Source organism: Argentina silus, assembly GCF_951799395.1.
Source record: "Argentina silus genome assembly, chromosome: 16".
NCBI lineage: Eukaryota > Metazoa > Chordata > Actinopteri > Argentiniformes > Argentinidae > Argentina > Argentina silus.
In genome coordinates this window covers 9,006,342-9,031,153 of record NC_139670.1, presented here as the reverse complement: position 1 = coordinate 9,031,153, position 24,812 = coordinate 9,006,342, and the positions used below count along the sequence as shown (strand labels likewise).

General features: G+C 47.7%; 1 protein-coding gene across 1 annotated transcript; it reads right to left on the bottom strand.

Moving 5' to 3' along the window:
- Nucleotides 1-1,569: 1,569 nt before the first annotated feature.
- Nucleotides 1,570-24,127, bottom strand: ccser2b (coiled-coil serine-rich protein 2b; the record flags this gene model as incomplete). Its single annotated transcript, XM_083687642.1, has 9 exons — nt 1,570-1,638; nt 2,115-2,222; nt 6,137-6,223; nt 8,327-8,416; nt 11,967-12,126; nt 12,424-12,505; nt 13,951-14,050; nt 22,325-22,524; nt 22,714-24,127. The coding sequence occupies 9 exons, from the start codon at nt 24,125-24,127 to the stop codon at nt 1,570-1,572; spliced, it is 2,310 nt and encodes a 769-aa protein (XP_083543768.1).
- Nucleotides 24,128-24,812: the final 685 nt, after the last annotated feature.

The following is a 24,812-nucleotide window of genomic DNA, read 5'->3' as shown; positions in this document are numbered from 1 at the left end:
TTATCGCCACGACCAACAGATCAATCGTGTTCATTATCGCAAGGCTTGGACAGGGCAGACTGGGTAAACAGCATTGTGGGGGTTTTTTTAGTGTTTTTTTTTTTTTTAACGAAGCTCATCACAATGTTTTCGCCTTCTCTCCTTCTAAAAGCGGAGTGGCATTCTGGCAGGTTCCAATTATCAATATGGATTAGGAGGAGATGACCTCTGAGACAGACATTTCTGGAAGGAGAGGAAGAAAAAAAAAAAAGAAAAAAAAGAGAGAGAGGCATTCTTGCTGAAAACTGTAACCATGGTGAACAGACACTGATGTTGAAGCACAGCTTTCTGTCCTTTGGCTCTGTGATGGATGCTGTAGACATATAAACATACAGACAGATCTACTTTGCGATTCTTTCATCACACGGCACAAAAACAATCTCCATGAAGCCTCTCGCATGATTCCAACAGGCAGAGGGGAAAGAAAGACGTAAGCGGGGTACAAAACGAGGTGTGCAGTTGGGTACTAAGACAGTGTGTGTGTGTGTGTCTGTCTCTGTGGGTGGGCTTGTGCGTGCGTCTGTGTGTTAAATCCTGCTGCCTTTGAGACAGAGCGCTCTCAAGCCATTGTCATCCTGCCTCTGTTTGTTAGCTTCCATGTTTGTTTGTTTTCTCGCTCCACTTTCTTCCCCTTATCTGTCGACGGAGGAGAGAACACGGTTGCCGTCTCCTTCACAACCTTTCAAAGAGACGTCAAAATGAAATGTCAAAGCTATCACAGGCTAGTATTTCACCTTCAAACGACCACCGGTTACTTATGGAAGAAGAGAAAGTGCCGGTTGAAATAAAAGAGGAAGGAGAAGCTTTCAATTTCGGCGGACCTGACTTATCTTTTGGGGCGCTGCTGGGCACTTGCACGTCTGAGCGCTGGCAAATTCAATTAGCGTGGTTATGGCGCAGTGTGTGTGTGTGTGTTGGTGCCTTGGGCTTGAGGAGCGGTACGGCAGCCTAACCGGCTCTTCTCCTATCTCCTGTACCATGGAACATTTGTCTCTGCTCCAGTCCCCGGCACCAAAGACCCCTCAACCCTTTACCTACCCCCCCAACCTACACCTACCTCCCCTGCTGTCTGGAACCACTTCCATTACAGTGTTCAGGTGAGGTACAGACCCAAAGCTGTAAATCTGCGTAGAACCAATTTTCCACCCCCTCCTTATTCCAAAGCTCTGCGTACGGGGTGAATAAATCCAATCATGACGGGACAGAAAAGTGGCCAAAAGTGCACGGGCGGTCTGTGATTGAGCGCCGCGGCTGTCTTTGCTGAGCCTTGTGGCAGGATGCTCGTGTCTTCTGACCGGACGTAAAAATGAGACCCCCCCCCCCCCCTCTGCACGGTTATTGTAGGACATATTTCTTTTAAAATCTAATCAAATGTCACTGCTGCCACCCCCGGTACCCACCTGTCCATCAGTAGGGGATGGGTGGCAGTGGCGGTGGCAGTCACATCGTGCCAAGGCAATTTCCATGTGGTTTCTGGCAGAGCCAATTTTGCCACGGCTTAATCTGGGCCAGGCAAACAAAGGGCCTGGTTCACCCCCCGGCAAGGGCACAGTCATCAGTCTGAACTGGTATCCAGCACCCACAGTCCCCCGGGCAGCTCTGTGGTGGAATGTGTTGTCTGTCATGTGCCAGTCCACACATGCCCGTTTGGCGCGAGGAGAGCACTGGATGTCACTGTGTGTCTGAACAAAAAAAAACCTACTCGGCTCATTACTTCTCCAACATTCACGCTGTAGCTAGGAGCTATCAACACCTACTCCACTCAGCTCTGTTGCTGACGCTCTAAAGTTATCCCAGCCCCCTACAGACGGAGGACAACTCAGGCAGTTACAGTTGGCAAGACCAGGAAGAGACAGTGTGAAGGACACACTCTCTCAGGGGAGGCTGGTGGAGGTAGAAATCGGAGGACGGGCTCAATGTAATGCGTGGAATGGAATGAGGAATGATATCAAACACGCGTGTGTGGTGTGTGAAACCATTCCTCATTCCATTCCATGCATTAGAATGAGCCCTCTCTCTGTGGAAGAGGAGGGACACAGGAAGGAAGTAGCACTCACAGCAGCAGCAGCAGGTACCCTCCATGGTGTCTGAGTGGCCTTGTCATGGAAGGTCACTCTCTCAATAACAGCCTCAGGTGCTGGAGCGCGCTGGCAGTGGCATCTCGTGGGCTCCACGGGGACAGCCTATGAGGAGAGAGAGATGCATGAAGGCAAGTACAGACAATAAGACTCACGTTAAAATCACGTTTGAAGCTAAATAGATGTTGCATTTGTAGCGGAGGTGATTTGGAATCACGCTCTCAGGATGAGGTCTGAGACATGGCAACTCAAGTGTGGCCCTCAGACCTTGAGGATGTCCTCTTGGCCTAATGGTCGATGCTCGGATCTTCCACAAGGGTTCAAACCCTACCCGTGACTCATTGCCAATATGATACAGTAGCTGCAGTCAGATTTAGTACACAAGGGGTATGTGTGTACGCTATTCTATTCTATTCAGAGTAAGATCCACAATCTGAAATGATCTGTTTGAGTACCTGTTTGATGCCTGAGGTGCTTGGGACATCACAACAATTAAGGAGCCAATCAGGGCCAAAAGATGAGTGATCATATAAAACTGAAAAGGGGGGGGGGGGTCGGGGGGGGGTTGCATAATGTCATAAAAACAGCTGTGTGAGGAGAGAACCTTTATAGCCAACATGGAACAAGTCCATAAACCGCAGTAAGCAATTACTCTGAGCCTGCATGGGCATAAGAGAGGCCGTCTCCCCTCCTCTGCACTGGGAGACGTAGGGGAGCGATGACAAAGTGTGTGTGTGTGTGTGTGTGTGTGTGTGTGTGTGTGTGTGTGTGAGAGAGAGAGTGCCTCTGTAATAGCCACCGGCCGCACTCGCAACACCCCCACAACGCAGGGCTTTTATTTCCCAAAGACAACACAACCCGGAGAAAGACAAATTAACCACAACACACAAACCCAAGGCTCTCCATCACACACCACCCCAGAGAGGAGGGGGAGAGCAAGGGTGGACGTTGGGCTGTGGGATGGGTACTGGAGGACCCACACAGGCACGCACACACTCGTGGATATATACACACACACACACAATGACGCGCGCGCACACACACCAACACAATGAGGCACATGCCCAGAATCACTAGTATATACAGTTACCAGAGCGTTGTCTCTCTCTTGGGCTCCTCTAACATAGGCCATTTAGCTGACGCTTTTATCCAAAGCGACTTACATTGCAGTGAGTGCATACATTTTTCAGTATATATGGTCCCAGCGGGAATCGAACTCACAATCTAAGTGTTGTTCGCACCATGCCCTACCAACTGAGCCACAGAGGACCACAAGGTCCACACCACAGGTCCTCTCATCTTCCATTACTGTACACACACACACACACACACACACACACACACACACACACACACACACACACACACACACACACACACACACACACACACACACACACACACACACACACACACCCTCACCTTTCATTCAACTTTCCAATGTGAGGGCTGCTTTTAAGCACTCAATAGCATTAATTTCCCTCCCTGCTCTTGTTGTTCGGGTTACACATGAACACTATTACCATGACCTCCGCTACTAAAGCACACAGACAGAGGACCAGGAAGAGCACAACTGCACAAGGTGAAGAATATCATTGTAATAGCCTTTCACAATAACCAGCCCTACTTAGGTCCCACTCTGCTCCAACTCCCTAGGACATTTGAAGACTTTCTTTCCGTCTTGACATTATACTGAACCCCCATCAACTGGCAGGCTGATTATTCCATGAAATAGACATGCGATTTCTTATGATCGATAGGTAGTTAAACTTCAAAGATGATGCATTAGGAGGAGAGAGATGCCTTCTTCCTCAAACTCAGAATGGTAATGAATCCCTCTGCTGCTGTCATCTGCTGCTCCTCTGGGCTCACAGATCTTGGTTCATTCCAGTCATACAGAATACGAGCTTTAAATCATGTACTGTAGCAAAACCTGCTCTTGAAGGAAGTTGCAATATACACTCACCGGCCACTTTATTAGGTACTGCTCTTTAAACACAAATATCTAATGGTGTAGGGGATATTTTCTTGGCACATTGTGGGCCCCTTAGTACCAATTGAGCATTGTTTAAATGCCACAGCCTACCTGAGTATTGTTGCTGACCATGTCCATCCCTTTATGACCACAGTGTACCCATATACTTCCAGCAGGATAACGCGCCATGTCACAAAGCTCACATCATCTCAAACTGGTTTCTTGAACATGACAATGAGTTCACTGTACTCCGATGGCCTCCACAGTCACCAGATCTCAATCCAAACCTTTGGGATGTGGTGGAACGGGAGCTTCGCATCATGGATGTGCAGCCGACAAATCTGCAGCAATGATGCTATCATGTCAATATGGACCAAAATCTCGGAGGAATGTTTCCAGCACCTTGTTGAATCTATGCCACAATGAATTAAGGCAGTTCTGAATGCAAAAGGGGGTCCAACCCGGTACTAACAAGGTGTACCTAATAAAGTGGCCGGTGAGTGTAAATGCACTGTGTTTTGGTTTGAACACACACTCAATTAGGACTGATGGTTTGTGGCAGGAGTTGAAAGCAGTGCCTTTCAACAGAAATAGCTAATAAAAACAATGAATGGTACGATGAAAAGTGTTTTCTGACGCAACATTTAGAATAATTGGTGGGGATAAATGATAGTTTGGACTATAGTAGATAGGGACACAGCAGTCAGCAGAACAAAATGTTTCTCTCTAATCACAAGGCAATGGATTAACAAAGTACACATTCAAACGGCATTACACAATTAACAAACTTTGTGTTTGGAGAAATCTGGTTCAAAAATAATATTTAGAAAAAGTCTCATTTCAAATCACAGTGTGGATTAAGGCAGCAAAGTGGTAAGCCTCAATCAATAAAGCATTTACTGCTGCTAAGTTTTCTCATTGAATTCAGTTTGATCAGGCAGGATGGGAGAGATCAAAAAGAGAGAGAAAGAGACACAGACAGAGAGACAGATGGAGAGAAAACAAAACAGGGAGAGAGAGAGAAAGGAAAAACAAGAGATGAGAAAGAGAGGGAGAGAGAGAAAAGAATGAGAGAGAGAAAATAATGAGAAAAACAGAGAGCAAAAAGCAGTGAGAGAGAGTGTGAGTGTGTGTGTGTGTGTGTGTGTGTGAGAGAGAGAGAGTGTGAGTGTGTGTGTGTGTGTGAGAGAGAGAGAGAGAGAGAACCAGACCGTCTACAGATGACAGGCCTGCTAATGATAGCCTGGGTGGCAGCTGTCTCCAAACAACTCCAGGCAGTGGACACTGATCCACACACTACACACAGAGTCCACACACTGGGCCCAAACAAGCGTGACCCGCTCCTACAGACCTGTTGTCCTGTAGCGTGTCACTCTCTCTCTACCGCGTGCAGCATGCTGCTGTCAACCAAGACTGAGAATGTTGCCGCCTCCCGCTGGCGATGGAGAGACCATATAGATTTACAAATACAAACATCACACCCTTAGCCTTGGTCCTGCTGTCTCTAAATGTGTAACCCATGTTCTCTTGTCTATGGAGTTGTGAATGGCTGCCTGCCCTGAGCTTAAAAAAAGAAAGAAGTGAAGGACATCATAAAAAAAAATGTTTTAAAAAGTGTATATGATGTGAGGTGAGTAACCCCAAACACAGCTTGCATGAGAATGCCGGCGCTTTCTGAAGACTTCCAGCCAGGAGAGCAGAACAAAGAAGGTGGGCTTTGTGTGTGATTCCCAGCCGCAGCTCCACTTCTCTTGGTTTTCTCCAGCTTTCTTTTCATTCGACACATGAACTTCTTCCGAACCTTCTTGCACTGAACTACTTCAGCTCCGCCTCCATTCACTAACCAACCAATCAATGGTAGGCGGCATCGGGCAACATCTGCCCGGTTGCGCATTGAGAAATCGAGAGAGGTACGCGACACACCCCCCCCATGTAACCTCCTGGTTGCGTTGTTGTCGATGAAGCATGAATCGGCCTTTACCAAAGACAATTCACATCATGAAATCGAGAAAAATTAAGAGCATGAATCATTGACGCAACGCACCAGTTGCTGGCTAAGCTGGAGGATAGTTCGGTCTTTACTCCGCAACTCTTCTCTCAGTTCCTGCACCTCCTTCAACAGCTCCTCCACCTGGAAAACACAAAAGGAGAGAACAGTCTTTTAGTACCCTAAACACACTACGGAGCCCAGCCGTACCGAGCCGAACTGAGCCAGCCCGGTTACACACACACCAGAGGTCACTGTAACAGTGCTAGAGAGGAAAACATCAGTATGGTACGGTTCGGGTCGGCCCTGTAGTGTGGAAAGCCAATAAGATAGTTTAGCGCTGACATAACAATTTGACCGACATAGTCAGAGAGAGTTTATTATAGATATTTAAACCCACGCTGGGCGTAAACATACACATTTCTATTCTCTGGTCGTGGGTTTTATTTAGCTTTAAAGCTCTTGAAAAAGATCCAAGCTTGAATGCAATCTCAGAAAGTCTACACTGGCACTGCAGGAAACACAACTCGACCAAAATACACAAGGGGGGATTGATCAACCAATCAGGGGATGGAGTTGCGACCCTGGCTGCGACCCTGTCTCGCTGCAGGACAGACGGAGTGAGCCAGAGAATGAGAGAGACGGAAGGAGAAAGACAACGGAGAGAGAAAAGTAGACGGAGAGAGATGGCGAGCGCAGGAGAGAGGGAGGGAGAGAGAGAGCATGTTTTGAAAGGCAAAGATAGGAGGCGAGAGATGCCTAGGAATGAGAAACAACACAGAGTTGGAGAGAGGCCGGCCCAGGGCAGCACATCAGAGGCCCAGCGGCTAGCCATGCCCATGCAGTTTTAATGGGCCTCAGCAAAACAAGCTGCGGCGCCCCAGGGCCAGACCGACCAGGCTGCATTCTGATGTCTCTGCCTCTGGCCTGGGCGCAGCATGCTCCCCTCCCCGCCAGCCTCCCTGGTTCTCTCTCCAGCCCTACCCCTTGCTTGGCACAGCGGTGAGGGGCGACGGGTGGGGGGGGGGCACATTAGATATGCATGCTGGCCTTCTGATCTAACGACACATCTCTGTAGGCATGTGTCTGTGCGTGCTGGGGAATGTTAAAGGAAAACACTTAACAGTACCTCCTTAACAATCAAGCGACTACACTAGAGCACGTTTGCTCAATGTGAGGGATGCGGTTTGATTTGGGGTTGAGCCAGGTTGTTTGGGTCCATAATGTCTTTGTGGTTCAGGGTTGTTACTCTGGCCCTCTGTGGGGGTCAGCAGCACAGCAGTTAACTCCCTCTAGTCTAGCAACTTAACTTTCTCTCCTGCTCCAGACACACAGGCAAACGGACAGACACACAGCCGGAGGGACGGACAGACAGGGCAGACCTGCTGGGAGGGGGCAGGCTCTGTCGGAGCCAGAGAAGATTGCCTCAGCTGGGCACAGGTCTAAACGTGTTTACGAGTTCGGAAGGGGTGAGAGTGGCAGGGGCATTGTTATGTCTGTAGAGGAGAAGAGCATAAACTGCCCCCTGCCTTCCCTTAAGAGCCTGAAGGAGAAGGAGGCAGTGTGCTCAAACATACAGTTCAGACAGACGCAAATGAGAAGTGGATTCCAAGTTCAAGAAGGTAATATACCCACGACATACCGTATGGAGAGACACACAACCCCACATCGCACTGCGGTAAAGATAGGGGACGCACTCTCACGGTACAAGGACAACAACGAGGTATGTACATAAACAAGCACAGTAAACAAAGGAGGCCTGGCTCCTTTCCTCTCTGGGCATGTGTACACAAACAGAGGACTCGCATCAACAACTAGCCAAATAGAGCCTTTTGATAAACAACACAGGGGCAATCCACCGCCTAGTACAAGAGGTTTGACAATAGGTAGCCCTTCAGTAATGAGTATTGTATGGTGGACTGTAATAGGCTACCCCTATAGGGTTCTACCTGTGTAGAAAAGCTGTATCTACGCTAGTACAGTAAAATTGTTCTAACATGATACATTTTAATGTAATTGCCTTGTTATTACATAGTCGAAATTGAACAAGTGCCCTATTCTGCTATGTAATAACCAAAAACCTCTCAACTCTATAACTGTGTCATTACAAAACTATTAGATAACTTAAGTGTAAAAGCAACAGAAAGTTTCAAATGCTCTGCTACGACCAACTGTTCAGTCACTGTCAGGCCAAGCAGGTGACCACCAGTGTTCCGCAGCAGAGGGAGGGAGGGGGGGGGGTCTCACCTGTCGGGCCTGGACAGGGTCCTCTCTGGAGACTGGACTCAAGGTCTCCAGAGTCAGGGTGTCCTCCTCCAACTCATCACCATCCTCCAACTAGAGGAAAAACAAGACAAACAGTATATCATCCATCCATCCATCCATCCATCCAGTATCTAACAATCTATTCTTTCTGTCTTCATCAATGGAAAACAGGCCAGACACTAGACCTGATACATTCATGTTTGTTTTGGCCAACTACAGTACAGAATACCTTTTTGCTGTCTTTTGAATCATGTATTTCTCCAAAATGCTCTGAGCAAAACAAAACAAAAAAAAAGTATTGACTCAATGTTTAGACCAGCATGAAATGGCAGTCCTAGCTTACCAGGTAACTGAAGTAAGTCTACCGCATTAATAAGGTATAATATGGTAGATAGACAATGTACGTCATCATGAGGCGATGTAGAGAGCTATTTGTCTGGGCAAAGGCTCACAATCTGGAAGCAACCGGTTCACAGTAGAGTCAACAGACTGTCTCACCTCTGCAGGACCTGTTCCACAACCAGCACTGAGCGGTCAAGATGGCCATGGTTATAAGAGGCCCTTACGTAACGTGAGTGAACAAAGCCCTCTCAAAGCCCTCCTCACCCCACCTCAGACCAGGCGAGTGGTAGCGCTGCCGTGAGAGGTTTTAGAACATCAAGAAGACAAAGACAGCAGTTTGGAGGCATTAAGTGCAATTTCTGTAAACACCATTGGACACAAACACAGCTGCTACTTTAGCCGCTTTAGAGCCTTGGGAAGGAGGGCAGGGACATGTGTGTGTGTGTGTGTGTGTGATGGGCGGCCATGGTGGACCGAACTACGGATGGAGAGGGGAGAAAAGATTTCCATTGATCTACAGTTCAGTCTGCTCCTTCCATAACAATGTTTTTTTGACACCCCTTTTCTTTTTTCCAATACAGGCTCTGGCGGAACAAAAGTATCTATTTCGTCTCTTTTTTCAACTCCTACATCAAGATACTTCAGTTCAGTATGGACCCTGCAAAAGCTCTGTTATGGAGAAATAAATAGATTATGGAAAAAGACCAAATACTTTTTTAGAACAAACAATAAAAACTAATGCCTATAAAAAAATAAAAGTAAAAGAAAAAAAGAGTGTCTGGATGGTATTATTATTTGATAAACTCTAAGTCATTCAATTTCCATGGCAACATTTCAACAGAAGAATAATATATTCTGCTAGTCTCTCTTGCCACATCACGACGCAAAAGAGAATAACATTCAACAGAGTAGGTATGGTGTCTTGTGCCTTAGGTCATAAAGGGAGCAACATGAAATAGGATGACACTCAACCTTCTTTTTTTAGTGTCAATCAGGCCCTCTATAAAAGCCACACACACACATATATACATACATATACACACACACACACACACACACACACACACACACACACACACACACACACACACACACACACACACACACACACACACACACACAGAAGATTTTTTTAAATGATTGACATGGAATTTATATTGATCTGAACTGAAAACTGATCCCGAACTCTGCTCCCACAGCGCCACCGTTTGTGACGGCAGAGAGGCATCACAGGCGCACTGAGAGGACGACGACGAGGGAGACTTGTCGACCACGTCTTCGGGCCTCAGTTTGTGTTTGCGCTCTAATGCCTTCTACCTTTCTTGTCTAGGGGCTATAGGATATCAGAGCTTTAGATATCAGTTCCAGCGTGTCCATCCAGGCAGCCAGTCTGACTTCATCAGCACGTCCATCTCCTGCTCCAGCCTGCTCATCAGAGGGTTTACCAGGACACAGAGAACAAGGCAGCCAGCCGTAAAACCAATAAAAGGAGCAGCCTGCAATCAGACAGACACCTCTCATGGCCGCCGCGTTTATCTCCCGTCACTGACAGAGCCACATTAGCCTTTAGCAACATCCCGCTGCCTCGGATAGGTGTTCCCATATCGCCTGCTTTAATCATCAATTCTGTCAGATCCACACACAGCGATTATAATAGTACCATGCAAAAATGGCTGATGGGTAAATAGCCCTGTTTGACCGCAGCGCGACACGTGTACCACAACAGAGGTATTGTGGCAATGTCATGAGGTATCAACAATACAAGTAGACACCGTGTACCTGATATGGTAGAGATACACCAGTGTCTCCTAGCAAGGAAAATGTTAGGTCAGAAAGTGTGTGTACACAATATGTCATATAGCTGACTGACAGAACAGTGAGCGCATTCCTTTTTAGTATAATTGGTCCCAGCGGGAATTGAACCCACAACCCTTAGCGTTGCTAGCGCCATGCTCTATGAACTGAGCAACAGAGAAAACGGTCATGCCAAGACTAACCTAAATTAACAAAGACCTATATTCTGAGGCGGGAGCTAATTTCAGACGGGGTTAATTGATTTTCTTAAAGGTGAGCAAAGGTCAACTGCTCAGTTATGCATTTCAGTACAACAGTGCTGCAAGAGAATGGCTCCAGGAGACAGAGCTGTGTCTCTTGGCACGACGTGACACGAACACTCCATTACATATCTCATTTCTACACCTTGCTGACACTGGGAAAAGCTATTGGTACTGAAGTTATTCATTTCCATAAAGAGACTTGATATCTTCTCAAGATATAAGCCTTTAATCCCCCGGAATTGCATTCGAATTTAAGAATTATCAGACGATGCAACCTCCAACAACCACAAACGCCTGCTTATTCGATTTTGTGTGTGTTCAGTTTTTTTTTATATTGTGTATGTGCAATGTATTTTATAAAACTGCAAACCAAATTGCCCAAGACGAGGACAATAACATTTTCTGAATCCGAGTCTGGAATCAAAATGGTTTCTCTCTTCTCTCTTCGCGCTGGTGCTTCAATGAACCTGCCATGCCACACGTCATGGGCACTGGGTCCCCAAATGTCACACGGGATGACGTTAACCAGCCTATTAGTGCCAGTCATGGCTCTCCCCTCAAGCCACCATAGTGTGACATACTTTACTCCAACTTCAGCCAGACAGCCTACCTCAGATATAAACACAGCCTCAGTGAGCCCCCTGCTCTCTCAGGGGAGCAGGAGATAGATAGCAAATCAATAGGAACAGGACTGGTGCCAGCACTGACTATAAAGCATCCTTCAGACAGAGCAGAGAAAATGGACACTCTTTAAGGGAGACAACACTGCAAATCTGACACAGCCCGGTGCCATGTTTAAAGAGGTGGCAGATAGGTAGAGATCTGTGCAAAAAAGCCACCCTAGCTTGACAAAGAAAGATGGCAGAGGAGAATAGTATGTAATCAAGACAGCCGGTTGCTAAAGGATAAGAATAACAGCAGCCTAAATCTGTCTCATCAAAATGGAGAAAGATTAGATTAGATGACTTTCAAAGTAGTTTGGGTGTAAGTATGGGTGTAAGTATGGGTGTAAAAGACATGTCCCTTGAGTCAGACTGAAATAGATAATAGGACTTATCGTGTACAGATGATCAAAGATCAGAAGTGGGCAGCGGAAGCAGAATGTGTGTGTGTGTGCGTGTGTGGGCATGCATACGTGAGAGTGTGAGTGTGTGTGTGTGTGTGGGCCCACCCTGCACGTGTTAACGTGTGTGTGAGCGTATGTGCTTGCGTGTTCTTCTGACCTGCAGCAGCATCTTGAGCTGCTGAAGCTGGGCTTTGACAGAGGAGCAGTCCTCGGCCATGTGTCTCAGCGTCAGCTCGTCCAGCTCCACCGCCTGTTCAAGTCCCGTCGAGCCGCTCCCCTGACCCTGGAGCCCATCATACGGCTGGAACACACCGTCCCTTCAGGAGAGAGGATAGAGATGTGTGTTTGTGTGTGTGTGTGTGTGTGTTGGGGAGATAACTACATTCCCATGAGAGGATGCCTTGGACAGCTGAGCGACAGGTAAGACAACTCGACAGGTTACCTACGTACCCCTGAGGGCATATGTCTGTCTCCGCTGTGTCAGCGGTGAACACACACACGTCACACCATCTCTCTCTCTCTCACACACACACACACACACACACAGAGGCCAAACGGGGAGATAGACCGCAGGGGACTTGAGTGACACAGATAGCGGAGGCACGGTAACTCACATGTTGTCATTGTGAAGGTGATCCTGTGTGCCCCAGCACAGCTGTCTCCTCCAGTGGGCAAGATGGGACATCCCATCAGCATCTACGGTAAGAGGGCAAATACAAAAGGCAAAAGGTGTGACAAAGGGGCAGACCATCGCAAAAGGTTCCTGGTGTTGGGTTATTGAGAGACGCAGGTGACGTGTCTACGCACTGAGTAGACGCACGCACGCACATACGCATGCGTGCGCACACACACACACACGCACACACACACACACACACACACACACACGCACAGCCACCCATACTTCAAGAAAGGACGCTACCTTATTATCTTCCTCCCCGTGCTGTAAGTACTATATTCAGCCTGGAGCAGTCAGAGAGAGATCAGAACTAATAAGAAACACATAGCCCATAAATCTGACGCCTGAGCATCTGCACAACTATTGGAGGGGGTGGGGTGGGTTTCTTCAACAGTCTCTCTGTCTCTCTCTCCTCCTCTCAACTAAGACTCTGTGAACAACAGCCCACTGTGAGAGAACAGTGAAGCGTTATGGAAATCACCCTTGTCTTTCACATCTTTACCATAATGGAACAGCTTCTCTACAGCTTCGCAGGCTGAATCTGAGTGGGATGAACGACTTGCAGAGAAGGCAGATTCTGCCGGGAAAGACAGAACGGCCCCAGCTGACCCACATGCTCCACGGTCTACAGTACACACTGCTACAGATAGGAGGCCACATACTGCACTCACTCAGACACCCACGATGTGCACAGGAAAACTAGAGCACTACGAGAAACTACACTCGCAGAATATCAAATAAGACCACGAGAGATCTTGGGAGAGAGAGAGGGAGGGAGTCGCGCTGCTTTGAAAAACAACTGTCTTAACGAGAGTCTGTGTGAAGTGAACTCACCAGAAGGCTGGGGCTAACAGCTAAGCTTGCGGAAGAGCCCTGACCTGACCAGAAGGCTGAGGGCAGGGAAAGTGTTGTCATGTTGTTGATGTTTGCATTTATTTAAATTTTTGTTCCGTCACAGGGGTTTGCAGTAAAAATAGAAAGCCTTCCCCTTTCCTGCCCTGAGACACAACGGCCCTTTCTCGATTGTTAGAAACTTGATTCCTCGGGTCCTCTCCTCTGTACTCCACTGCACTTCTTATTCAAGATGCATTCCTCTCCTTATGATATTCTCCTCCAATGCTTTTTGAGAAGGAAGTGAGTGGAGGACGAAGGAGAGGACGTGAGGAATTGAGTTTCTAACAATTGTGAAAGGGCCCCCTGCCTCTAAAGGAAACAGCTGCATGACCTCCTATTGGGGTTATGACCTCTTGACTCCGCCCACTGGAACGCTAGCAGAAAAGGGGCCACCTTGACATGAGCGGTGAAGTCATGACATGTCATGCCGATGGCGTTTATAAAAACACAGGGACGTGGAGGACACCGGAGGCCGTGACATTAAGGATTACGGGGACAAGCCTGTTTAGTCTCTCAAGACTGCCTGCAATCCTTCTTTACATTCGCAAGCATGCACACACACACTTACCACTGTGCAAGGATCCCTCCTCAGGGAGGTCATCGTCCAGCATAAGGTCATCATCATCCAAGTCACATGACTCCAGGTTGTCGAGGTTGTTGAGGATATCCTAGGGCAAGAGAGAGAGAGAGGAGGGTCAGCCCAATTACTATGAAAGGAAACAATTTCAAAAGGGTGACTTCATCGAGATGCATTGAAACACAGATTGCATAGTAATCTATTTCCAAAAAGAGGAGATTGTTCAATAATGTATGGGGCAAAAACACTTCCAACAAAGTGAAGCAGATTTATTTTGTAAGCGGCAATCCATGCCATTTGTTTTATACATTCAAACTGAGAGAGAAAGCAAGAGTCCAAAATCAATACGTTCAAAACCTTAGCATCCATTTTTAAACCAAAAAGTGAGACCAACTTGCTTGGACCCTTTTTTTCATCTAAATAAGAGTTGAAGAAAGAGATAATAGGTTGAAGAAGATGGTGTTTCGAAAGAAACAGGACCACTTTAAAAAAAAAAAATGAACTATTTATTGAAGTCCAAGAGGGGGATGGTATGGGGGGGAGGTGAAAACAACCAATCGTTTTGCCATATAGAGCGTGTGGTTATCTTCTGGCCCATGGCCCTCTTAGCTCTGGCCCCCTGCATTGCCTAGAGTGGGTTTAGTCACAGAACAGCACACCCTCGGAAATGACATTTCCCCCATGGCCGACACCCATCCATCCACAGCAGCAGCACATTACAGGCTAATCTCCTGGTGTAAAATAACAACACACTACAAGGCTTGGAGGAGATCAATGGTGAAGTCTAACATGACATTCTTAGGGTTCTGAGACCCCCCCCCCCCACCCCCACCCCTGTCTCCCCCATGCCCCTGTGCCTGGCTAACCTGTCATAAGACCCACACACAACCCTTCAAACCTTGGAACCATTACAACTGCATCTACTGCTCTCTCTATGGGTGGAACGGCCTCTAGCTGACATCACCTTCCTTGCAACACAACACCTGGCTCGCTGCTCTTTTCAGATGGTATGGTATGGTAAGGAATTGGATGGGATACATGTGATTCTTTGTTAAATACAGAAGATGCTGTGGAGTTGTGGAGTATCCCATTAACCTTGTTATTGCTAACAGTGATGAACAGCAGATAATTCAGAAATCCAATTCAAAAGAAAGGCTTCATATTTCTATAGTGTAGCCTTGTAAGTTTCTGTTCAATCTTTTATCCAATTTCAGGCGGTATGGTAAACTACATTCTGTGTGTGTGTATATATATCTTCAGTGGCCTCCAAAAAGTGTGTCACTACACAACAAACACAGTTACAGCTAAACACACAGGATGTGCAAGGTCTTTGGTACGAAGGCCCTCTCTTTCATACAGTGCAGTGGCACTTTATATGATAATTCCACTCGGCAGGCACGAACAGTACACTTGCGATTATTTTCTCCTCATAACTGTAAATTTCATAGTTCTATGTTGAATAAATGAGTAGAGTGAAGGAAAACAGAAAATTAGCAGACTTGAAGAAGCAAATTGGATGAACTGTTAGTTATGGCTCAAAATGGTCATGTCAGCTGCTATATTCTGAGGGGATTGTAGGAGCGAAGATTGTTTTTGTCATTCGTGGTCAAAAAGGAATAAAAAGAAACTGAAAAGAAAAGATGAAAAATAACGAAAACTTTGTCATCCGTTATCACTTCCTCATTTTGTGCCACTCCACTTGTTGTGCCCAGTCAGGAGGATCCTATGGGGGCATTGAGCACAGATGCTGATGGGAGTTGAAGTCCGGAGCTAGTTTGAATCTATTTCATGCCTCCCCAATCTGGACTTCATTTACCAGCAGCCTGTGAAAGCTGCTTTCATGTTTCGCTTGATGAGCACAGCTCTCTGAGTGAAAATACCCACAAAATATTACCCAGCTGCTGGGAGCCCGGCATAGTCGTTCACGGGCCAAAGTTCTGCCAGAGAAATCCACAGCCTTTAAGTGGTTATTGGACTTTAGGAGCGAGAGAGAGAGCATACCCTTCTCGATCATCAATATTTCAGCAGGGTCCCTGTTGCCGATGGCGTCTGTGACAGTTCCTGAATACGCAGGAAAAAACGGAGTACAAGACTGCACAAAGTCTTCTGGAGAGAGAGGGAGGGGAGGGGGGGAGAGAGAGAGACAGAGACTCTTCTTTTAAGGACTGGTGTCTGGTGGAATGATCGCATTAACATTCAGATTACCTCTTCCCTGTGGCGCGGGAGAGACAAAGTGACAACTTAATGAGCAATGTAACCTCCAGGCCCGGCGAACCTTTCTGCCTCAGCCTGTGTTTGGCGGAGTTGTCCTGTTTTAGGGCTGGGCTTGTGTGTGGAGGGAGGCAAATTGAACTTCACAACGGCCCATTAAAAATCAGGTCTGTGGCGCCGCGGAGGCCCTGTCAACATCATTGACTCATCCGCGCCGATTTCTCGCACAACTGACGCCTCGGAGGCGTTGCGGTGGACTGGCCCCCGCTATCGTGCAGTGTGGTCTAGGGTTCGGAGATCCGGCACGCCAAGAGAGACGCACCAGTCAGAAACTTCTCTCACCCAGCCATCCTGGCTCAGGGCTCCTGTCTGACTGGCTCACAGCTCTACAGGAGGGTGGGTCACAGGAGGAGAGGGAATCCAAGCCTAAACCAGGAGTGGCAGTCACCACAGGCCTATAAGCCAGACTTGTACAGGAGATTCAGAAACCGGATTTGTGTGCTGTCTGTGTTGGAGGAAGGGAGGGAGGGGCGGGGGCGGGTTGGGGGGGGGGGGGGGGGGGAGGCCTAGGAGGAGGAGAGTGAGCTGAAGGGTAATGAAATTGTCAAGCAGCATCAGTAAAGAGGAGGAAAAGGTCAGGCACATCACAGGCGTGATTAAATCGGAGCAACGCTCTGTCGCTGAGTAAATCCAGTGTGTGTCAGAGCACAGACTAACAGCGTATGTTTAAGAGGCCATGCTGCGGAAGGCGGGCGGGTTGCTTTCAGGGGAGGCTGGTGGAGGGAGAAATCGGAGGACGGGCTCATTGTATTGAATGGAATGGAATGCAATGCATGGAACACACTTCTAATGCATGGAATGGAATGAGGAATGATATCAAACAAGTGTGTTCCATGCATTCCATTCAATACGATGAGCCCGTCCTCCGATTTCTCCCTCCACCAGCCTCCCCTGGTCTGCACACATCCTAGTCTTTTCCATTTTTTTACAGCATTTTTTTCTCTTTTACGTTTTTCCTTCTTTATTTACAGACTCGGAGCACTGATGTATTATTTAACTTTGAGAGTTACAGTACAGGTCTGTGTCTGCTTCTCATCGGCTTTAATCCAATATTTATAGTGTAACCTTGCAGTTAGTTTTGCTCTGTTTGACAGCCTTATAAAGTCTAGCCATATAAAATATTAGTGTGTAGCAAAAAAAAATGGTTTGACGATTTCTAGCGCCATCCCCCTGCTTTAAGAGCCCACGCTGCGGAAGGGCGGGCTGCTTTACAAATACACTGGTGGGGCGAAACGCTCATCTCTATTCTCACACACAGAGAAAAAGCCAAAGTGTGTTACAACATCATCGCTTACAATGGAGGGTGTTTTAGCCAGTATTAGTGGTTATAGCTTGATCCTTCTGAGTTTCCCATAGGGGGATACCAGCTACGCTACACACCTTCAGATAGCAGACGAGACGGGAATAGGGATCTGAGCGAATCTAAGGAGTTCAGCGGGATTCACGGCGTTCGCTAGATTTAGTGAAGCTTTCAAATCTCTACGGTAACCTACTGCATACAGCAACCGATCCTTCACACAGTTCATCCAGGTCCCTAATGCCCAATAAATATTACCTATTTAGCGCTGGCAAAAAGCCTGACTGAGCCCCGGCTTTAGCCTAATGACTAAAACAAAGACAGACACAACAAAGGGCCTAAAAAGACTCGCACCTTTCACGAGCTAATGAAGAGCCTATTGGTTTACAACATTAGAGCATGCATGGCGGAGATAGCAAACAAGTATAAATGGCCGCCCCAGCACAGGGCTTTGATGTGAGAATCAGTGCGCTGGGATTAAAGAGCAGACTTCTGGAGTTCTTTTTGTGAGCTCTGTTCTCTGTTCTCTGAGAGAGGGGGTGGAGAAGGAAAGAAAGAGATAGAGAGAGAGAGGGAGGGATAGATAAAGGAGCGGGGTGTAGAATGAGAAAGAAAGAAAAAAAAGAATAAAGACAGGGAGAGAAAGAAAGAAAGAATGAGAGAGAAAGAAAGAAAGAATGAGAGAGAGAGAGGGAGAGAGAGGGAAAAGGAGAGAGGGAGGATGTGCAGAGAGAATATCAGGGGCATCAGCACTCTGTAGGAGGAGGAGGAGAAGAACATTTGAGGGCTTCAGGCTGGGTTTCTGACCTTGGACAGATCAAACAGAACTGTGTCTGCAGCAAGTTGCTATCCTTGGTTCAATATGGTGTGGCCTCTCTCTCTCTTTCGAAACCACAAGGGTGTTTGTGTTTTCGTTGTGGCTACAGTTACTGGGCGAATGCAGGTTTTCTACTGCACAGGGAAACAAATTCTGATATTTTCAGTGTTGTTTCCCTCAGCAGAATGTTATCCAGATACACACTATAAGGCCAACCAAACTCCATATACTGTTAAGTAATGCAGGCAACAACAATAGGGCTCCCCAGACACACTCGAGTTACTTCAGTTCTTTTGGACATAATGTGCTCCGCCTGCAAATTCTCTGCTCCAGCAGTGGAGATTATCATGGCGGAGGGAGAGAGGGAGAGAGTGAGAGGGGGAGAAAAAGAGAGGGGAGGGGGGGGAGAGAGACCTGCAGGTCTGTCTGTAAACTCTACCTGCCAAGATGCCCAGCTCATACCAACACTGCCACCTAGTGTTCAGGCTGAACACAGCACAGTATTTGCCGTACTCCTGCTGATCCGCTATGAAAGATCTGCTATGTTCTTTGAGTGGCAGCATACATAGCAACAAGCTGGGGCAAGCAAAACAGATGAGTGACATTTAACCATGATGTCTTTGATCTAGTCTAAGGAAATAATATATTATAGAACACCTAACACTATCATCGATGCTAGACATGATGCTAGTGTAATCAGCATCTATAGAATCTGTATATTCATTTATACCACTACGATTATGTATTGAAACATAAAATCAAAACAACCTAGCCTTGCAGAGATGAAGGCATGGCATAGGCGTCTACACATTTCAGAGATGAAGGCATGGCATAGGCGTCTACGCTGCAGGTCTGGCACAGACACGTCTCCGGCGACGCAGCCTGACTCTGGGCGTGAAGAGATGAGTGGGGACAGGATGAGTGAGCTGGGTGGTGCTGACGGGTGTGTGTGTGTGTGTGTGTGTGCGTGCGTGCGTGCGTGCGTGCGTATGTGCTCGAAGATAAGTCATTGCTAGCCTGATGCTGCAAGCTCGGAGTATAACAACAATTGTGTGAAAAGTAAGCAAAGCCCAGACATATCTCATAGATCTCTCTCTCTCTCTCTCTCTCTCTCTCTCGGCACTCACTCTACGATTACATTCCAAAGCGACACCTAACACGACAGCTCCAAGCCTGTTCCTGCACTGTGTAGTCTGAGGAGTGTGAACTGTGAAGGCAATCACACAGCTCAGGCTGAATTAGTCATGCTTCCAGGGCCAGTGCTCTCCATGTTCTCCAATACTCCCACACACTCCTCTCTCCCTCCCTCTCCCTCTCTCTCTTCCTCCCTCGTCCTCCCACCCTCCCTCCCCAGCTGCAGTAACGCTCTGCTCTGTCGTTAGTTAAAGAGAGCAGCAGAGGAGGCATTAATTTTTCAAAGCTAATCACAAAAGGCTCTGAAGGAGCCGGCAGACACCCACCGGGGGAGGACGGCGGGGGCCATCATGTCACAATCACAGAGAAAATTCAACTTATTAGACTGAGCATCTCTACATTGCCTCTAATGTAGATATTCATAATACATTCATAATACAAATTTCAGACAGAAAGGCAGGAATTTCCCTGAGCATGATTGTGTTGGGGGTGGGTGGGTAGGGATGCTCCTCTCTCCATCTCCCCTTCCCACCCGCTCTCTCCTTTATTTATTCCCACATGTCACATCTCCATCTCTCCCTCTCTCTAATGATCTCACTGCATCTTCTAAAACCTCCTTTTCCTTAGGGTAGCCAAACACAAACACACACACACACTTGAGACTCCTAATCCATCTTTCCAGATAGGGTTGTCTCTATCTAAGTCCCCCCACAGGGAAATAAACCTCAAAGTAGCCTAATGTCCCTGCCATAATAGAATATATATTATTGCGTATTTTATTTGTTTCTGAGATAATTCATTTCAGGAGGAGATACAGCCACTGCCTCAAGTGTTGAAAAAGAGGATCAGTTTGGTCTAGGCTATAGGTTTCACTAAATCTTTTTATTTTATTTTTATTGCTGACACCAGGCATTAGTATTTAAACCATATTTAAGACAGTAGAAAACACTACATCGGTCTCTATAACATCATTAATTCACATTAACCAATATATATGTCAGAAACCACCTGACACATTTCCCAACATCAGAGGTGGTTTGAATACTTGCAGACCAATGCTGCCCTCTATCAACTTCTCATTGCATTGCAAGACTGTCAACTTGCTGTGTCAAGTGCAGCCAAAGCATCAGAATTTCCAGCAGTGGGCACCAAAGTATTACTTTAGACAGGGCTAGGAATGTACTGTATACAGTATGTGGATACAAATACAGCTGTAATGGTCAACTGCAGTCCAATGTAAGCAGAATGAGGTCAGACAGATCTGATTAAATCTGGTTCACAGACGTGGGCTGATTGTACTGTTCTTAGAGGTCTTGGGTCGCAACAATGGACTCAAAACTGTCAACATATTGCATAACAGTTAGTATATGTCTGTGGGGCTTTATGGTACTTCTCCTTATATAAATAAATCTCCTACTAATCATAATACATAATACAGTCCAGGTCAGGTGACCATGGAGGGATGGATAGGCTGAGGCCTCGCTGGAATGGATGGGGGGGAAAGCACGTAAATGGGGTTTGGAGTAGTTGGGTCAGAAAACTGGCCATTTCCAATGGATGAGGACAGCACAAAGCCACAACTTCAGGGATTTTCCATGACCTAGCTAGCTCCACATGACTGGATAGGTATCAGAACAGACGTGTGTGTTTGTGTGTGTGTGTGTGTGTGTGTATTGGAGCATGTTATCTCGCACTGACCTCACCAAAGCCCGGTGACTCAGCACTTTTGGATCCAGCACCTGGATTGTTTTCGAATATGGAACACTGAGTAACACACAATGGCAACCAACTGAACCATCATGAGCCTTATATATATAGTGTTCTAAAAGAGATAGTATGTACTTGTTTTCTCCATATTAGATAGCATGTGATAGGCCACAATACCACCCAAGCAGGGCCTCTTCTAGCCTGCTGATGTGTAAAGAGAGAGAGCTAGTGTTTGGAAGCTCAGACCACCCTGAGGCCTCTCTCTCTCTCTCTCCTGTGGCACGGACGGCTCGACGGTCATATTATCCCATTGATTCCGTTGGCTAAAATCCAGTAATAGGAGTGCGTCATTTTGGCAGGGAGAAGCAGATCTGACAAGAAAAGAATCCTAGATACACTAGTAAGGGCTAGGGAAAGGGCCAATGGGGCTGAAATGGAATCAGGCCACGGTGACATCATCTAGGTCAGGCCAGCAGGGCAACCGTTGTCCTTCCAGCATACAGATCACCCAGGATCCTAATCACTTCAATCTCTCCCCAGTTTCATTCTGACAGAATGGAAAGTAGAGTGAAAGTTTTCTTTTCCCGTTGAGGAAAGCAAAATGCTGACTATTAGCTACCCACTGCTTAAACAGCAGTTTATGTGATACCGTTCATTGGACAAAGGTTAAACATTTATTTTTACAGCAGCCCAGCTAGGATTAGGTAATCAGTAAGAGAGAAACTGTTACTGTATACTTGTTCCCGAGCAGATCTGTGGGCTGCAGTACAGGCCAACCTACAGTTTGACAAAAAAAGACATCCATCAGTAGATAGACATCATATATTAGCATACTTGATCAGTATCATTGTATCCACTCATTGGGCCCCAATTTGATTCAGAAATTAGTGGTGAGCAGAGCAAAAACACAGCTCAGAATACTCCACAGCATGATTTTTATTGTAGCTTGATTTTAATAATGGTTTTGAGAAAACTGCAATTATTCAATCAGAGTTTTTGTAAACAGTCTGAAAATGCATTGGAATTATCATGAATTATTTCTCATCGCGTTACACACATGCAGTCCACAGCACCAACTTGCTAACAGAGGGTCCTGTGCAGTAAATAGACCAGATGGGGGGTCAAGACTGTGGACTCACCATGCTATTGAGGTCAGAGTCGTAGCTCCCACAGGGGTGGGTGGTGGTCCCCAGGGGCTCCAGACCCTCCTCGTCCCACATGTAGGTGCCCCCGGAGCTGTCTGAGGGGGACAGGTCCAGGGACGAGCCGTGGGCATAGTCTGCCCCCCCCAACAGGGCATGGCTGGCACGGCGAGACGACGGCCGGTAGTCCCCTCTACCTGCCAGACAGAGAGGAGAGAGGAAACTGTTGAACATATTCGGTTAACATAATAATAATAATAATAATAATAATAATAATAATAATAATAATAATATATAAGGTAAAGATACATTCTTCTGGTTAATATCATGGTTTGTAATGTAGACTTTAAATAGAGCTCAACAAAGGAATCAAGTTGATGTCTCACCAGTAAGTCCCATCCCGGCCCAGTCTACGCTCTCAGACAGGAAGCTGTGAAGCTCCGTCACGGTGCTTCCGCCATGATGCCGATTGACGACCGCGTTGTCATCGTCTGCGTCGGGCTGCAATTGGTCGAGCCCTGCGTCGTGGGCGGAGAGCAGCAGAATGCCGTCTCCTCCGTTGCCCAGGTTGTCAAAGTCGTCCATGTACTCCTCGCTGTTGTCGTTGCGCTCCAGGGAGGAGGTGGAGGACAGGGACATATCCTCCAGGCCTTCCCCCAGGGGACGCACCACACTGGGGTCCGCAGGTTCCTTGGGCAGCCCCTTCGATGGCTCCTCTGGAGTGCTCCCTGGGCTCTCCGTGGCGCTGGACTGGTCTGGGGTGACAGGGGGCGTCTCCACAGAGTTCCTCCTCCCCTCAATCACCTCCAGGTCGCTCTGGGCTTTCCCAGCCAGGACAGGGCGGGGCTGTTTGATGAGTGATGGCCGCGAGAGCCTGTAGCTGAGGGCCGAGGAGGGCTTGGAGGATACAGTGCTGGGGAGGAGGGACTTCCTCAGTGTGGTGGGGGGGACGAGGGAGCTTGTTCCCGACCCATGTTTGACTGGAGCAGTAAAACCCTTACTAGGCTGTACTAGGCCACTTCCTCTCCCTCCACTGAGCACTGGAGTAAGCCTAGTCAGGGGAGACTTAGCTAGTGGTGCCTTAGCTAGCGGCCTGGGGAGCTCTTTAGCCAGCTCCGAGGCCTTGTTGAAGGAGTAGGAGCGGGTGATGGGTGGCTCGGTGGGGGAGGGGAGCCTCCGGACATGGGTGAGGCTCTGGGAGCGAACCATGCTCTCCTCTGAGAGAGAAGGACTTGACTTTAGGCTGTCGCTGGACTGGGACCGACTACTGGGTAGATTACTATGAGGGGAACCGGGCATTAGGGCCCGGCGCAGTGACCCACCGGACCCAAACCGCCTACTAGCCTGACCATTGAGAGTCAGACCCTGTTTGCCATTGCAGAGACTGGGTCCAGACTGGGTCTGTTTGGGTAGAGGTCCGCGAGGCCCGGTTCTGGAAGAGGAATGGGGTATAGTCCTGGGGCTGGTGGAGGATAGGGCAGAGGCACATCCTCGCACCTTCACTGTGGCCGTGAACGGCTTCTTAATCTCCCGGACCACCACTGGGGACTGGGGCTGTTGCCGGGAGGGAGGCCCAGTTCCCCCCTCATCCACTGGCCTGTCAGTGTCCATCCCTCTCTCAGTGGGCACACCTTTACCCTTCCACTTCAGGGAGGGTGGCATGCGGACCGCCCCGTTCTGCCTGGCAGAGGGTAGGCCTTTGCCCACAATGCCAGAGATGACAGGCAGGTGGGATCCGTTGGGCAGTGGACCGGAGCCACCAGGGGGACGCGAGCCGAATTTGGGCAGTCTGGAGACCATGGTGGGCACGTTGAAAACCGGATCTTCCATCAGCTGCCTGTTGGACCATGGATGGGCAGGACGGGCAGAACTGCAGAGAGAAAGAAAAGGAGAGTGAGAGGGGTGGTGGGGGGTTAAGAGAAAGAAGAGAAAGCGAGAGAGAGGGGAGAGAAAAGCTATGGTTCTAGCACGCTCCAGCCACAGCACACCTGTTACTTGTGACACTGATTGAAATGATAGAGCTAGGCTTTAAGACCTTCAAACAAGCAAACCACCTACTGACATTTACTGTTACTCTGAAAGATCAGCGTCAGCGTTCTGTATGAAAATAAAAAAAATAAAAAAAAATAAGTGCCCTTTAAATGTTCTTCAAAAGCCTAGGGCGTGTGACAGTGGTGAACTGGGAGGAGCAGGATCTGGGAGCCAGCTGGGCTTGTTGGAACAACACCATCACCACACGCACGCCACGCCACACCCCTAATAACCACGAAGCTCAACCAATCACATCACTGCCGTCCTGACTGCGGTCCCTCCTTAGATAGCTGACATTTAAAAAAGACACACCCAGAGGGCTATTTCCCAAGTCTACTCGACTTTCTTTATATGTATGCAAATGACACATAGTTACTGAATCAAAACACAGATCAAAAGATTAAAGTAGCTGAAATCCTTGAAAACTGGTAAATGTGGTGGAGCGGGATTTAGC